Raw genomic sequence first — 13,511 nt, 5'->3', positions numbered from 1 at the left:
TGTATCTGCAAAGACCCTATTTCCAAATAAGGTCGCATTCACAGGTTACAGGGGTTAGGGCTTGAACACATCTTTTTAGGGGACACAGTTCAACCCGCAACAAGTAATTCAAATTCACTGTAGAAAAAATAGAAAATTCAGGCTTATGCCTGTAAACCCAGCACCTTGGGAGGTTGGGGCAGGAGGATCGCTTGAGACCAGAAGTTTGAGACCAGCCTGGGCAACACAGTGAGACCCCATTTCTGCAAAAAAATTTTCAATTAGCTGGGCATGATGGCATACACCTGTAGTTCCAGCAGCTCAGGAGGCTGAGATGGGAGGATGACTTGAGCTCAGGAGTTCAAGGTCACTTGAGCCCAGGAGTTTGAGACCAGCCTGGGCAACACAGCAAAACCCTGTTTCTACTAAAAATATAAAAATTAGCTGGGTGTGGTGGAGCACGCCTGTAATCCCAGCTACTAGGGAAGCTGAGGCAGGAGAATCACTTGAACCCAGGAGGCAGAGGTTGCAGAGAGCCAAGATCCGTCTCAAATTAAAAAAGAATTCACACTCTCTTCCTGCCAGTAGAGGTGTTAAAAAAATGTTTTTAATAGAATTCACACTTTTGTGTAGCCCCTCTCATGTTGTACCAGGGTGGGCTTCTCTGACTAAGAGAATACAATAGAAGTGATCCTATATCACTTCCCAGATTCTGTTATAAAAGACACTGTAGGCCAGGCACGGTGGCTCATGCCTGTAACCCCAACACTTTGGGAGGCCGAGGCGGGCAGATCACTTGAGGTCAGGAGTTCCAGACCAGCCTGGGCAACATGGGGAAACCCCGTCTCTACTAAAAATAGAAAAATTAGGCCGGGCGCGGTGGCTCAAGCCTGTAATCCCAGCACTTTGGGAGGCCGAGACGGGTGGATCACGAGGTCAGAAGATCGAGACCATCCTGGCGAACACGGTAAAACCCCGTCTCTACTAAAAAATACAAAAAACTAGCCGGGCGAGATGGCGGGCGCCTGTAGTCCCAGTTACTTGGGAGGCTGAGGCAGGAGAATGGTGTAAACCCGGGAGGCGGAGCTTGCAGTGAGCTGAGATCCGGGCACTGCACTCTAGCCCGGGCGACAGAGCGAGACTCCGTCTCAAAAAAAAAAAAAAAAAAAAAGAAAAATTAGCTGGGCGTGGTGTCACATGCCTGTAATCCCAGCTGCTCAGGAGCTCAGGAGGCTGAGGCAGGAGAATCACTTGAACCTGGGAGGCGGAGGTTTCTGTAAGCCAAGATTGCACCATTGCACTCCAGCCTGGGCGACAGAGCGAGATTCCATCTCAAAAAAATGAAAAAAAAGTCTGGGTGCTGGCTCACGCCTATAATCCTAGCATTTTGGGAGGCCGAGGCGGGTGAACCACCTGAGGTCAGAAGTTCGAGACCAGCCTGGCCAATATTGCAAAACCCTGTCTCTACTAAAAATACAAAAATTAGCCAGGCGTGGTGGCGGGCACCTATAATCCCAGCTACTCAGGAGGCTGAGGCAGGAGAATTGCTTGAACCCGGGTGGCAGAGGTTGCAGTCAGCCGAGATTGCGCCACTGTACTCTAGCCTGGGCGAAAGAGGGAAACTACGTCTCAAAGAAAGAAAGGAAAAAAAAAGACACTGTAGCTACCATCTTGGTTATTGGTTATATGCTCTCTCTTGCTCTCTCTCCCTTTCTCATAACATTTGCTCTGAAGGAAGCCGGTGGTCATGCCATGAGCAGCCTTATGGAAAGGACCATGTGGTGAGGAACTCAGCCAATAGCCATGTAACTGAACTTGGAAGAGGATCTTGCTGTCCTGGCCAACATCTCACTGCAATTCTACCAGTTGCATGCCCTGGATAGTCCAAGCTTTGGGGATCCCTCCACCAGAATAACTGGATCCCAGTACCTGAATCCTGAATCTTAGACTCTTATACTTCAAACACTGAACCACAGGAACAGCTGGCTCAGCAGCTCCTGAGTTCCTAATGCTCAGAACATGGGTGAGATGATAAACGTTTGTTGTGTTAAGCTGCCAAGCTTTGGCGGGGGGTAATTTGTCACATAGCAATAGCTGGCTAATATATATGCACCTGCATGTATATGATTTTGTCACATTTTTTTTGGTTTTGGTTTTGGTTTTTGAAACAGGATCTCACTCTGTCCCCTCCCCAGGCTGGAGTGCAGGGGTGCAGTCATGGCTCACTGCAGCTTCAAACTCCCAGCCTCAGGCGATCCTCCCACCTCAGCCTCCGGAGTAGCTGGGACCACAAGCACACACCACCATGTCTGACTACTTTTTTTTTTTTTAGAGACTGGATCTTACTCTGTCACCCAGGCTGGAGTGCAGTGGCACAATCATAGCTCACTGCAGCCTCTAATTCTTGTGCTCAAGGGAGCCTCCCCCTTCAGCCTCCCGCGTAGCTGGGACTACAGGTGCACAGGACCACACCTGGCTAATTTTTAAAATTTTCTGTAGAAAAATTTCTTGCTTTGCTGCCCAGGCTGGTCTTGAATTCCTGGACTCAAGTGATCCTCCTGCCTCAGCCTCCTAAGTAGCTGGGATTACAGGTGTGCACCACCACACTCAGCTAGTTTTTGTTATTTTTAGTAGACACGAGGTTTTATCATGTTGGCCAGGCTGGTCTCAAACTCCTGACCTCAAGTGATCCACCTACCTTGGCCTCCCAAAGTGCTGGAATTACAGGTGTGAGCCACCACACCCAGCCAAAAATAATTTTTAAAAATTAGCCGGGCGTCACTTTGGGAGGCCGAGGTGGGCGGATCACGAGGTCAGGAGATCGAGACCATCCTGCCTAACATGGTGAAACCCCCGTCTCTACTAAAAATACAAAAAATTAGCCGGGCGTGGTGGTGGGCGCCTGTAGTCCCAGCTACTCTGGAGGCTGAGGCGGAAGACTGTCGTGAACCTGGGAAACGGAGCTTGCAGTGAGCAGAGATCGCACCACTGCACTCCAGCCTGGGTCCAGCCTGGGTGACACAGCGAGACTCTGTCTCAAAAAAAAAAAAAAAAAATTAGCCGGGTATGGTGTCCGCGCCTGTGTTCCTAGCCACTCAGGTGGCTGAGGTGGGAGAACCACCTGAGCAGAGAGGTCAAGGGGATTGATCTTAATTGTGCCACTATACTCCAGCCTGGGTGACAGAGTGAGACCATCTTCCCATCAGCTGTTTAGCAACCTTAATTCGTTTCTTTTTTTGGAGACAGGGTTCTCGCTCTGTCACCCAGGCTGGGGTTCAGTGGCAAGATCTCAGCTCACTGCAGCCTCCACCTCCCAGGCTCAAGCAATCCTTCCACCTCAGCCTCCTCGGTAGCTGGGACTACAGGCATGGACCACCATGCCCAGCTAATTTTTGTATTTTTTGTAGAGACAGGAGTTTGGCCACGTTGCCCAGGCTGGTCTCGAACTCCTGGGCTCATGTGATCCACCTGCCTCAACCTCCCAAAGTGCTGGTATTATAGGCGTGAGCCACTGCGCCCAGCCTAGCAAGGTTTTGTTGTTGTTGTTGTTGTCATTGTTTGTTTGTTTGAGATGGAGTCTTGCTCTACTGCCCAGGCTGGAGTGCAATGGCCCAATCTCGGCTCACTGCAACCTCCGTCTCTTGGGTTCAAGCAATTCTCCTGTCTCGGCCTCCAGAGTAGCTGAGATTACAGGGGCCCGCCATCAAGCCTGGCTAATTTTTGTATTTTTAGGAGAGACTGGGTTTCATCATGTTGGTCAGGCTGGTCTCGAACTCCCAACCTCAGATGATCCACCGGCCTCGGCTTCCCAATGTGCTGGGATTACAGGCACGAGCCAGCACATCTGGCCTAGCAACCTCAATTGTATCTGCAAACTTAATTCCCCTTTGCCATGTAACAAATGTAAGTCAGCCCGGGCTGCTATAAGGAAACACTACAGAGTGGGGTCTTAAACTGCAGACATTTATTTCTGGAGGCTGGGAAATCCAAGGTTAAGGTGACTGGCTAGCTCAATTCCTGCTGAGGGATTTCTTCCTACCATGCCTTCTTGCTGTGTACTCCCATGGTAAAATGAGAGAGAAAGAGCTCAGGTTTGTCTATTTCTTATGGAACTAATTCCATCTTGCAGGGGCCATCGTCATGAGTTCATCTAACCCTAATGAGCTCCCAAAGGCCCTATCTCCAAATTCCAGCCCACTGGGAGACAGGGCTTCAACATAAGAATTTTGATAGGGCCCAGTGTGGTGTCTCATGCCTATAATCCCAACACTTTGGATGAGGCAGGAGGATCACTTGAGGCCAGGAGTTCAAGACCAGCCTGGGCAACATAGCAAGACCCCCTACAGAAACGAAAACCAAAAGTAGCCAGGCTGGTGGCGTGTGCTTGTGTAGTCCCAGCCACTCAGGAGGCTGAGGTGGGAGAATCACTTGAGCCCAGGAGATTGAAGCTGCAGTGAGCCATGATTGCACCCCTGCACTCCAGCCCAGCCTGGACAATAGAGAAAGACCCCTTCTCTGAAAAAAAAAATTAACAAAAATTAATTTTGAGCTGGGCATGCTGGCTCACGCCTATAACCCCAACACTTTGGGAGGCTGAGGCAGGTGGATCACTTGAGGTCAGGAATTCAAGACTAGCCTGACCAACATGGCGAAACCCCATCTCTACTAAAATTACAAAAATTATCCAGGTGTGGTGGCAGATGCTGGTAATTCCAGCTACTTGGGAGGCTGAGACACAAGAATCACTTGAACCCAGGAGGCAGAGGTTGCAGTGAGCCAAGATCGAGTCACTGCACACCAGTCTGGTGTGATTCCGTATCAAAACAACAACAGTAATAATAATAATTTTGGGGTCGAGCGCGGTGGCTCACACCTGTAATCCCAGCACTTTGGGAGGCCGAGGCGGGCGGATCACGAGATCAGGAGATCGAGACCATCCTGGCTAACACGGTGAAACACCGTCTCTACTATAAATTTTTTTTTTTTTTTTTAAGACGGAGTCTTGCTCTGTCGCCCAGGCTGGGGTGCAGTGGCCGGATCTCAGCTCACTGCAAGCTCCACCTCCCGGGTTTACGCCATTCTCCTGCCTCAGCCTCCCGAGTAGCTGGGACTACAGGCGCCCGCCACCTCGCCCGGCTAGTTTTTTATATTTTTTAGTAGAGATGGGGTTTCACCGTGTTAGCCAGGATGGTCTCGATCTCCTGACCTCGTGATCCACCCGTCTCGGCCTCCCAAAGTGCTGGGATTACAGGCTTGAGCCACCGCGCCCGGCCTCTACTACAAATTTAAAAAATTAGCTGGGCTGTGGCGGCAGGCGCCCATAGTCCCAGTTACTCAGGAGTCTGAGGCATGAGAATGGTGTGAACCTGGGAGGCGGAGCTTGCAATGAGCCGAGATTGAGCCACTGCACTCCAGCCTGGGCGACACAGTGAGACTCCGTCTCAAATAAATAAATAAATAAAAATAATAATTTTGATGGGACACAATTCAATTTATAATGATAACATATTTATTGGTTGGGAGGATCAGGAGGTGGACATTTGGGGGAAAGGGGCCATCAAGCTGCCCACCACACCCAGCGAGGTCACAGGGGCGGTTGTGACTTCATCCCCCTCTTGGTCCCCCACACAACCCTCCCACTAGACACTCCCGCATGGTAGCTGGAGCGGCAAACTACTGCTTAGAGATTTGAAGCCAGGTGTCCTAACTTCCTCCATGGGCGCTCAGCCTGGAGAACCTCAGAACCCTTGCTCCAGGATCCAGACGCTCTTTAGGAGGGTCAAGACCTTACTCATCAAAGCCCCGCCTCCCCCGCCACCTCCACCCCCACCCCCATCCTGGAACCCCGGCTGTACACACGTGTATGGATACGTGTTTGGACACATGCATGACAACAACCTTGACCATCTCCCGTCACAGCAGGTGAGTTCAGGAAACACCGGTGTCCGAGCGCCTCTGGTCGGGACTGCAGGGAGAGGCCAGGCTACCCCCACTCTCTATGGGCCCACTCCCCCACTAGCAGACCTAGAATTCCACCTTGAAGCAGGGCAGGGCAGGGAGGCAGGGCGCGATGACTCACGCATGTAATCCCCGCACTTTGGGAGGCAGAGGTGGGCGTATCACTTGAGGTCAAGAGTTAGAGACCAGCCTGGCCAACATAGTGAAACCTGTCTCTAATAAAAAGAAAAATATACAAAAATCAGTCAGGTGTGGTGGTGCACACCTATAATCCCAGCTACTCAGGAGGCTGAGGCAGGAATTGCTTGAACCTGGGAGGTGGAGGCTGCAAGGAGCTGAGATCATGCCACTGCACTGCAACCTGGGCAGCAGAGCAAGACTCCGTCTCAAAAAAAAAAAAAAATGCAGACTGGGGGGAACCTGGTGGGTCTTTCACCAGGAGGGTGCCCTAGATGTGTGTCTGGGGAAGGTGCCCCAACCTGGCTGAGGATGAGGGAGGGCCGGGTCTTCCCTGCAGGTGCTGGACACAGGAGAGCAGCTGATGGTCCCTGTGGAAGTCCTGGAAGTGGATAATGAGGGGGCCTTGTGGAAGTTTCTGCTCTCAGGAGCAATGGCTGGGGCGGTGTCTCGCACAGGCACGGCACCTCTGGACAGAGCCAAAGTGTACATGCAGGTGTGTATGGGTTGGAGGGAGGACGGGACACAGTGCTGGAGCCACTGGGGAGAACGTGGGGTGAGGACAGATAGAGTTGACGTAGATGGAGTTCAGGATGGGAGTGCTGGTTGGAGTTGGGCTCTCCTGGACTGGTTGAGATTGAGGTTGTGGGTGGTGATGGAGCTGGTGTGGACCTGGCTTGGAGTCGAGTTAGAGGAGTTGAGAGAACTAACCAGGGACAGGGGCCAACGCTGGGCCAAGGTAGGGGTTGGAGGTCAGGGAATTGGGGATGGGGTCTTTGGAAGAGTTTAAAGACAGGGTAGGGGCCAGGCGTGGTGGCTCATGCCTCTAATGCCAGCACTTTGGGAGGCCCAGAGGAGGCAGATCACCTGACGTCAGGAGTTTGAGACCAGCCTGGCCAACATGGCGAAACCCTGTCTCTACTAAATACAAAAAAATTAGGCCGGGCGCGGTGGTTCAAGTCTGTAATCCCAGCACTTTGGGAGGCCGAGACGGGCGGATCACGAGGTCAGGAGATCGAGACCATCCTGGCTAACACGGTAAAACCCCGTCTCTACTAAAAATACAAGAAAATTAGCCTGGCATGGTGGCGGGCGCCTGTAGTCCCAGCTACTCGGGAGGCTGAGGCAGGAGAATGGCGTGAACCCGGGAGGCGAAGCTTGCAGTGAGCTGAGATCCGGCCACTGCACTCCAGCCTGGGGCACAGAGCAAGACTCCGTCTCAAAAAAAAAAAAAAAAAAAAATTAGCCAGGCGTGGTGGCATGTGCCTGTAGTCCCAGCTACATAGGAGGCTAAGGCAGGAGAATTGCTTGAACCCAGGAGATGGAGATTGCGGTGAGCCGAGATCGCGCCACTGCACTCCAGCCTGGGCAACAGAGTGAGACTCTGTCTCAAAAAAGAAAAAGGCAGCGTAGGACTGGAGCTATCTCAAACAGGATATCTCACACCTATAGTCTCAGCTGCTCGGGAGGTTGAGGCAGGAGGATCGCTTGAGCCCAGGAGTTGGAGGCTGCAGTGAGCCATGATCATGCCACAAACTCTAGCCGGGGTGACAGAGCGAGATCCCTGACTAAAAAAATAAATGGGTGCAGTGGCTCACATATATAATCCTAACACTTTGGGAGGCCAAGGAGGGAGGATTGCTTGAGCTTAGGAGTTTGAGACCAGCTGGGCAGTATAGTGAGACCACATCTCTACAAAATGATAATAAATTAATTAAATAAATAAAAATTTAAAAAGGAATTGGGCATGGTGACTCACACCTGTAATCTTAGCACTTTGGGAGGCCAAAGTGGGAAGATCGCTTGAGCCCGAGAGTTTGAGACCAGCCTGGACAACCTAGTAAGACCCCATCTGTACAAAACATTTTACAAAATTAGCCTGCCATGGTAGCATGCACCTGTAGTCCCAGCTACTTGGGAGGCTGAGGTGGGAGGATCACTTGAACCCAGGAGTCTCGGGCTGCAGTGAGCTGTGATTGCATCACTGCATTCCAGCCTGGGCAACAGAACAAGACCCTGTCTCAAAAACATAAACAAACAAAAAAACAAGAAAGAAAAGAAAAACAAGGCCAGACATGGTGGCTGACGCCTGTAATTCCAGCAATTTGGGACGCCAAGGTGGGCGGATCACCTGAGGTCAGGAGTTCCAGACCAGCCTGGCCAACATGGCAAACCCCCATCTCTACTAAAAATACAAAAATTAGCTGGGTGTGGTGATGCGAGCCCGTAATCCCAGCTATTCGGGAGGCTGAGGCAGAAGAATTGCCTGAACCAGGGAGGTGGAGGTTGCAATGAGCCGAGATCCCCCCACTGCACTCCAGCCTGGGTGACAGAGTGAGACCCCATCAAAAAAATAAAATAAAATAAAATAAGGAAGGAAGGAAGGAAGGAAGGACGAACGGAAGGAAGGAAGGAAGGAGGGAAGGAAGGAAGGAAGGAGAAAGGGAGAAAGAAAGGAAAGGATGGAACGAAGGAAGAGAGAGAAAAGAACTGAGGAGAAGATGAAGAGGGATGAGGCAGGAATGTGGGTCGATGTTGGCTTTGGGTCCGTGTTGTGTGCGATTCTAGAACTGGCTGGGGAAGGAGCTGAAGAAGGAATGGGGATGAGATGGGGATGGGTTGGGGTTGGGTGGCTGGGGAGTTCCCGGTGGGGCTGCGCTTGGGGTGGGGATGGGGACAGAGACAGAGGTAAGGAGGGGCTCCTCCAGGGTCCTCCCTCCACCCAGGTCTACTCCTCCAAGACGACTTTCACCAACCTGCTGGGGGGGCTACAGAGCATGGTCCAGGAGGGAGGCTTCCGCTCCCTGTGGCGGGGCAACGGCATCAACGTGCTCAAGATTGCTCCTGAGTATGCCATCAAGTTCTCCGTATTCGAGCAGGTGGGGAAGGAGGGGTCTGCTTCCCCCAGCTCAAGCCCAAACCCCTCCCACAGCCCAAAACTCCAGGCCCTTGTTCAAGACACACGCTCACCCTGCAGACCCCAGGCCTCTTCCCCGCGTGGGTTTTGTGTCAGAGGGTGGCTGACTTCTCTCTCCTCCTCTTTCCTCTCCCAGTGCAAGAATTACTTCTGTGGAATACATGGGTCCCCGCCCTTCCAGGAGCGTCTCCTCGCCGGTTCCCTGGCCGTGGCCATCTCCCAGACCCTCATCAACCCCATGGAGGTAAGAGAGCATCTGCCCCACAGGTGAGGAAACGCTGTGTAAATTAGTTACCCACGTTGCTGGGCTACTTCCTCTTCCTCCTTTCTCCTCTCCTCCCCTCCCCCTTTCTCCTCCTTTTTTCTCCCACTTGTCCCTCCTCCCCCTTCACCTCTTCCTCTTCCTCCTTTCTCCCCTTGTCCTCCCCTCCTCCTTTTTCCCTCCTCCTCCCCTCCTGCTTTCTCCCTCCTCCCCTCGTCCTTTCTCCCTCCTCCCCTCCTCCTTTCTCCCTCCTCCTCCCCTTCACTTTCTTCTCCTCCTCCTCCCCTCCTTTCTCCCTCCTCCTTTCTCCCTGCACCTCCCCTCTCCTTTCTCCCTCCTCCTCCCCTCCTCCTTTCTCCCTCCTCCTCCCCACCTCCTCTCTCTCTCTCCTCCTCCTCCCCTTCTCCTTTCTCCCTTTCTCCTTTCTCCCTCCTCCTCTCCTCCTCCTTTCTTCCTCCTCCTCCCCTCCTCCTCCCCTCCTCCTTTCTCCCTCCTCCTCCCCTCCTCCTCCCTTCCTCCTTTCTCCCTCCTCCTCCCCTCCTCCTTCCTCTCTTCCTCCTTTCTCCTCTTTTCTCCCACTTCTCCCTCCTCCCCTTCCTCCTCCCTTTCTCCCCTCTCCCTCCTCCCTTTCACCTTTTCCTCCTCCTCCCCTTTCTCCCTCCCCCTCCCCTCATCTTTCTCCTTCCTCCTCCTCTCCTCTTTCTCCTCCTCTATTCTCCCTCCTCTCCCTTCTCCCCCTTCACCTCTTCCCCCTCCTCTTTTCTCCCTTCACTTCCCTTCCTCCTTTCTCCCTCCTCCTCCTTTCTCCCTCCTCTCCCTCCTCCCCCTTTACCTCTTTCTCCTCCTCCTCTCCAATCTCCTCTTCCTTTCTCTAAATTTATATATGTATATATTATATATAACATATATACAATATCCACATATGTATTTATATATGTATATGTACATATGTGTGTATGTGTATATATATAAAACGTTTTCAGGCCAGACACCATGGCTCGGGCCTGTAATCCCAACACTTTGGGAGACTGAGCAGGGAGGACTGCTTGCTTGAGCCCAGGAGTTTGAGACCAGCCTGGGCAATACACCAAGACCCCATCTCTAATGAAAAAAAAAAAAAAAAATCAGCCAGATGTGGTGGCGCGCACGCCTGTAGTCCCAGATACTCAGGAGGCTGAGGTGGGAGGATCACTTGAGCCCAGAAGGTCGAGGCTGCAGCAAGCTGTGATGGCACGCAACTGCACTCCAGCCTGAGTGACAGATGGAGACCCTGTCTCAAAAATATATATATATGTTTTATATATAATATGCACAGATATACATTACTTATTATATTAGTTATATATTGTGCATATAACATGTATATGTTATATATAATTCAATGTATATAATTATAAAATTACATTTATTATATAATATGTAATATAAAAATAGATAATATATATGCATGTTATATATAATATATGCAAAATATATAATATGTATATATGTATATATACCATATATATGTATACATATATATTTTCATTCCTCATCTGAGGACCAGGAACCCTTCTTTTTTTTTTTTTTTTTTTTGAGAGTCTCACTCTGTCACCCAGGCTGGAGTTTCAGTGGAGCGATCTTGACTCACTGCTCACTGCAACCTCCAATTCCCGGGTTCAAGCGATTCTCCTGCCTCAGCCTCCCGAGGAGCTGGGATTACAGGTGCCTGCCACCACACCCAGCTAATTTTTGTATTTTTAGTAGAGACAGGGTTTCACCATGTTGCCCAGGATGGTCTCGAACTCCTGACCTCAAGTGATCCACCTGTCTTGGCCTCCCAAAGGGCTGGGATTATAGGCATGAGCCACCGCACCCGACCTAGGGTTCACTCTTAAAGTAACAGTTCTATGGCTTTTGAGGAATGTATAATGACTTGTATCCACCATTGTAGTATCTTATGGAGTAGTTTCACTGCCCTAGGAAGGCCCCGTTCTCTACTTATTCACTCCCTTTCTTTCCCCCCAATGCTTGATCTTTTTGCCGTAAAGTTTTGCCAGCTGTCTTCAATTTTCAAGGCTCGATGGTATGTTTTCTTGCCTTCCTTCCCTGTTATTCTTAATCAGTTTTCCAGGCCGTTCTCCTATGTTGATGTTTCCATATATATCTTATTTTTATTTTATTGATTTTTTTTTTTTTAGAGATGGGGTCTCGCTTTGTTGCCCAGTCTGGTCTCAAACTCCTGGCCTCAAGCGATCCTCCCGCCTCAGCCTCCCAAAGGGCTGGGATGACAGACGTGAGCCTTCTTCCCTCACTCTCTTGGCCTTTGCCAGGATTTGTGCTTCAGAACTCAAAATTCAGAGAGCATCCCAGGGACTCTGACAGATCTGGGTCTGAAACCCAGCTCTTTGCCTTCCTGAGCCTCATTTTCCTTGTTTGTAGGGTGGGGACAATGGCTACCCCTGAGAATCATTGACAGGATTCAATTGAATGAGCTGCTTTGTTCCCCGCCATCCCCAGGTGCTGAAGACACGGCTGACCTTGCGACGGACGGGCCAGTACAAGGGGCTGCTGGACTGCGCCAGGCAGATCTTGCAGCGGGAGGGCACCCGCGCCCTTTACCGCGGCTACCTGCCCAATATGCTCGGCATCATCCCCTACGCCTGCACCGACCTGGCTGTCTATGAGGTATGGGTCCTGCAGAGGGGGTGGCAGGGGTGGCCGGAGCCCAGGCTGCTAGTGAGCTTTCTCCTGGCCCCCCTTCTCTTGCAGATGCTCCAGTGCTTCTGGCTGAAGTCAGGCAGGGATATGGGGGACCCCAGTGGCCTGGTCAGTCTGTCATCTGTAACGCTATCCACGACCTGTGGCCAGATGGCCAGCTACCCACTGACTCTGGTGCGCACCAGGATGCAGGCCCAAGGTCAGCCTGCCCCCAGCGGCCACCACGCATGCCCATTCCCCGCAAGGCCCTGGCTGTCTTAATTTTCTCATTCCCCAAAACTGAGTCCGGCACCCTCCATGTCTGATGCCAGCCCACTTTTGATGGCTTTTGAGACTCCATCTCAATATATACATATAAAGTAGCCAGGCATGGTGATACAGACCTGTGGTCCCAGCGACTTGGGAGGCTGAGCCTGGAGGATCCCTTGAGCTCTGGAGATCGAGGCTGCAGTGAGCTATGATCGTGCCTCTGCACTCCAGCCTGAGTGACAGAGCCAGATCCTATCCCCACTGCCACCCTCGAAGAAAATTTCCTAAAATTAATCCTGAAAACTCCTACTCAAACACTCCCCCACTCTTCCTAAAACTGACCAATTTCCTCTAAGACTTCGAAATTCCTTTCCTACTGACCCCTGGGGCCCCTACCAGTGGCTTCAGCACCTATCTGCAACGTTCCAGACTCCTAGGAGGCCGGGTCATCTCTGGCCTAGTTCTGATCTTGTCTGTGTCCCTGCAGATACCGTGGAGGGCTCAAATCCCACCATGCGCGGAGTCCTCCAGCGGATCCTGGCCCAGCAGGGCTGGCTAGGGCTGTACCGAGGCATGACCCCCACGCTACTGAAGGTCTTACCAGCAGGTGGCATCAGCTATGTGGTGTACGAAGCCATGAAGAAAACCCTGGGCGTATAGGCTGTGAGCTGGACGACACAGCCTAGGCAGAAATGGGACAGGAGGACCTGATGACCCCTGGCCTCAAAGAGCCCTCAAGGCCTCAAGGCTCAGGCCCTGGAGCGGTTGTTGGTGGCAAAAGCAGGCTGGGGGTGGGGCGCTGGGTCAGAAGATTCCTGAGGCTGGGGTTGGTGGGTGGGGGGTGATGCTGCGTCAGAAGATTCCCGGGGCTCCCTCCCCACGGTGCAGCCTGAGACAAGAAACGTGGACTCCAGTCTGGCTCCTTGTGGGTCGTCCTGGCTCCAGGGCGAAATGGTGAACATGTCACACAACGAGGAATAAAGAGATGGTTTTTGTTGAACGTGTCTGGCTACCTGGGCCTAGGAGTGGAACTGGGTGCATGAGATCCCTGGACCCAGTAGGGGAGCTGGGGACCTTGCGCCTCTGGGTACTGAATGGGAATTTGTGTCCAGGAGAGGAGGTGAGGACCTAGGATAGGAGCTTGAGGCTCTATTCCCAGGGCATTATGCGAAGGGAGTGAGGGGTGTGAAGTGAGGGGCTGTGATCCCTGGATCCCGGTTGTTGGAACGGCTCTGGACTCGGTAGGGGGGCTGGTTCCTTGAGTCCTGC

General features: G+C 51.9%; 1 protein-coding gene across 2 annotated transcripts; it reads left to right on the top strand.

Moving 5' to 3' along the window:
• The first annotated feature begins 5,608 nt into the window (after window positions 1-5,608).
• Window positions 5,609-13,242, top strand: SLC25A41 (solute carrier family 25 member 41). Of its 2 annotated transcripts, XM_025368684.1 has the most exons (8): window positions 5,609-5,901; window positions 6,455-6,610; window positions 8,351-8,448; window positions 8,841-8,993; window positions 9,168-9,275; window positions 11,793-11,960; window positions 12,045-12,192; window positions 12,730-13,242. In XM_025368684.1, the coding sequence occupies exons 4-8, from the start codon at window positions 8,892-8,894 to the stop codon at window positions 12,900-12,902; spliced, it is 699 nt and encodes a 232-aa protein (XP_025224469.1). In that variant the 5' UTR covers window positions 5,609-5,901; window positions 6,455-6,610; window positions 8,351-8,448; window positions 8,841-8,891; the 3' UTR covers window positions 12,903-13,242. The 2 variants fall into 2 exon arrangements, with proteins under 2 accessions (XP_025224469.1, XP_025224468.1); XM_025368683.1 differs by lacking the exon at window positions 8,351-8,448.
• The last annotated feature ends 269 nt before the right edge of the window (window positions 13,243-13,511 follow it).

Source organism: Theropithecus gelada, chromosome 19 (assembly GCF_003255815.1).
Source record: "Theropithecus gelada isolate Dixy chromosome 19, Tgel_1.0, whole genome shotgun sequence".
NCBI lineage: Eukaryota > Metazoa > Chordata > Mammalia > Primates > Cercopithecidae > Theropithecus > Theropithecus gelada.
Note: the sequence above shows the minus strand (reverse complement) of the source record. Positions and strands in the feature narration are given on the sequence as shown.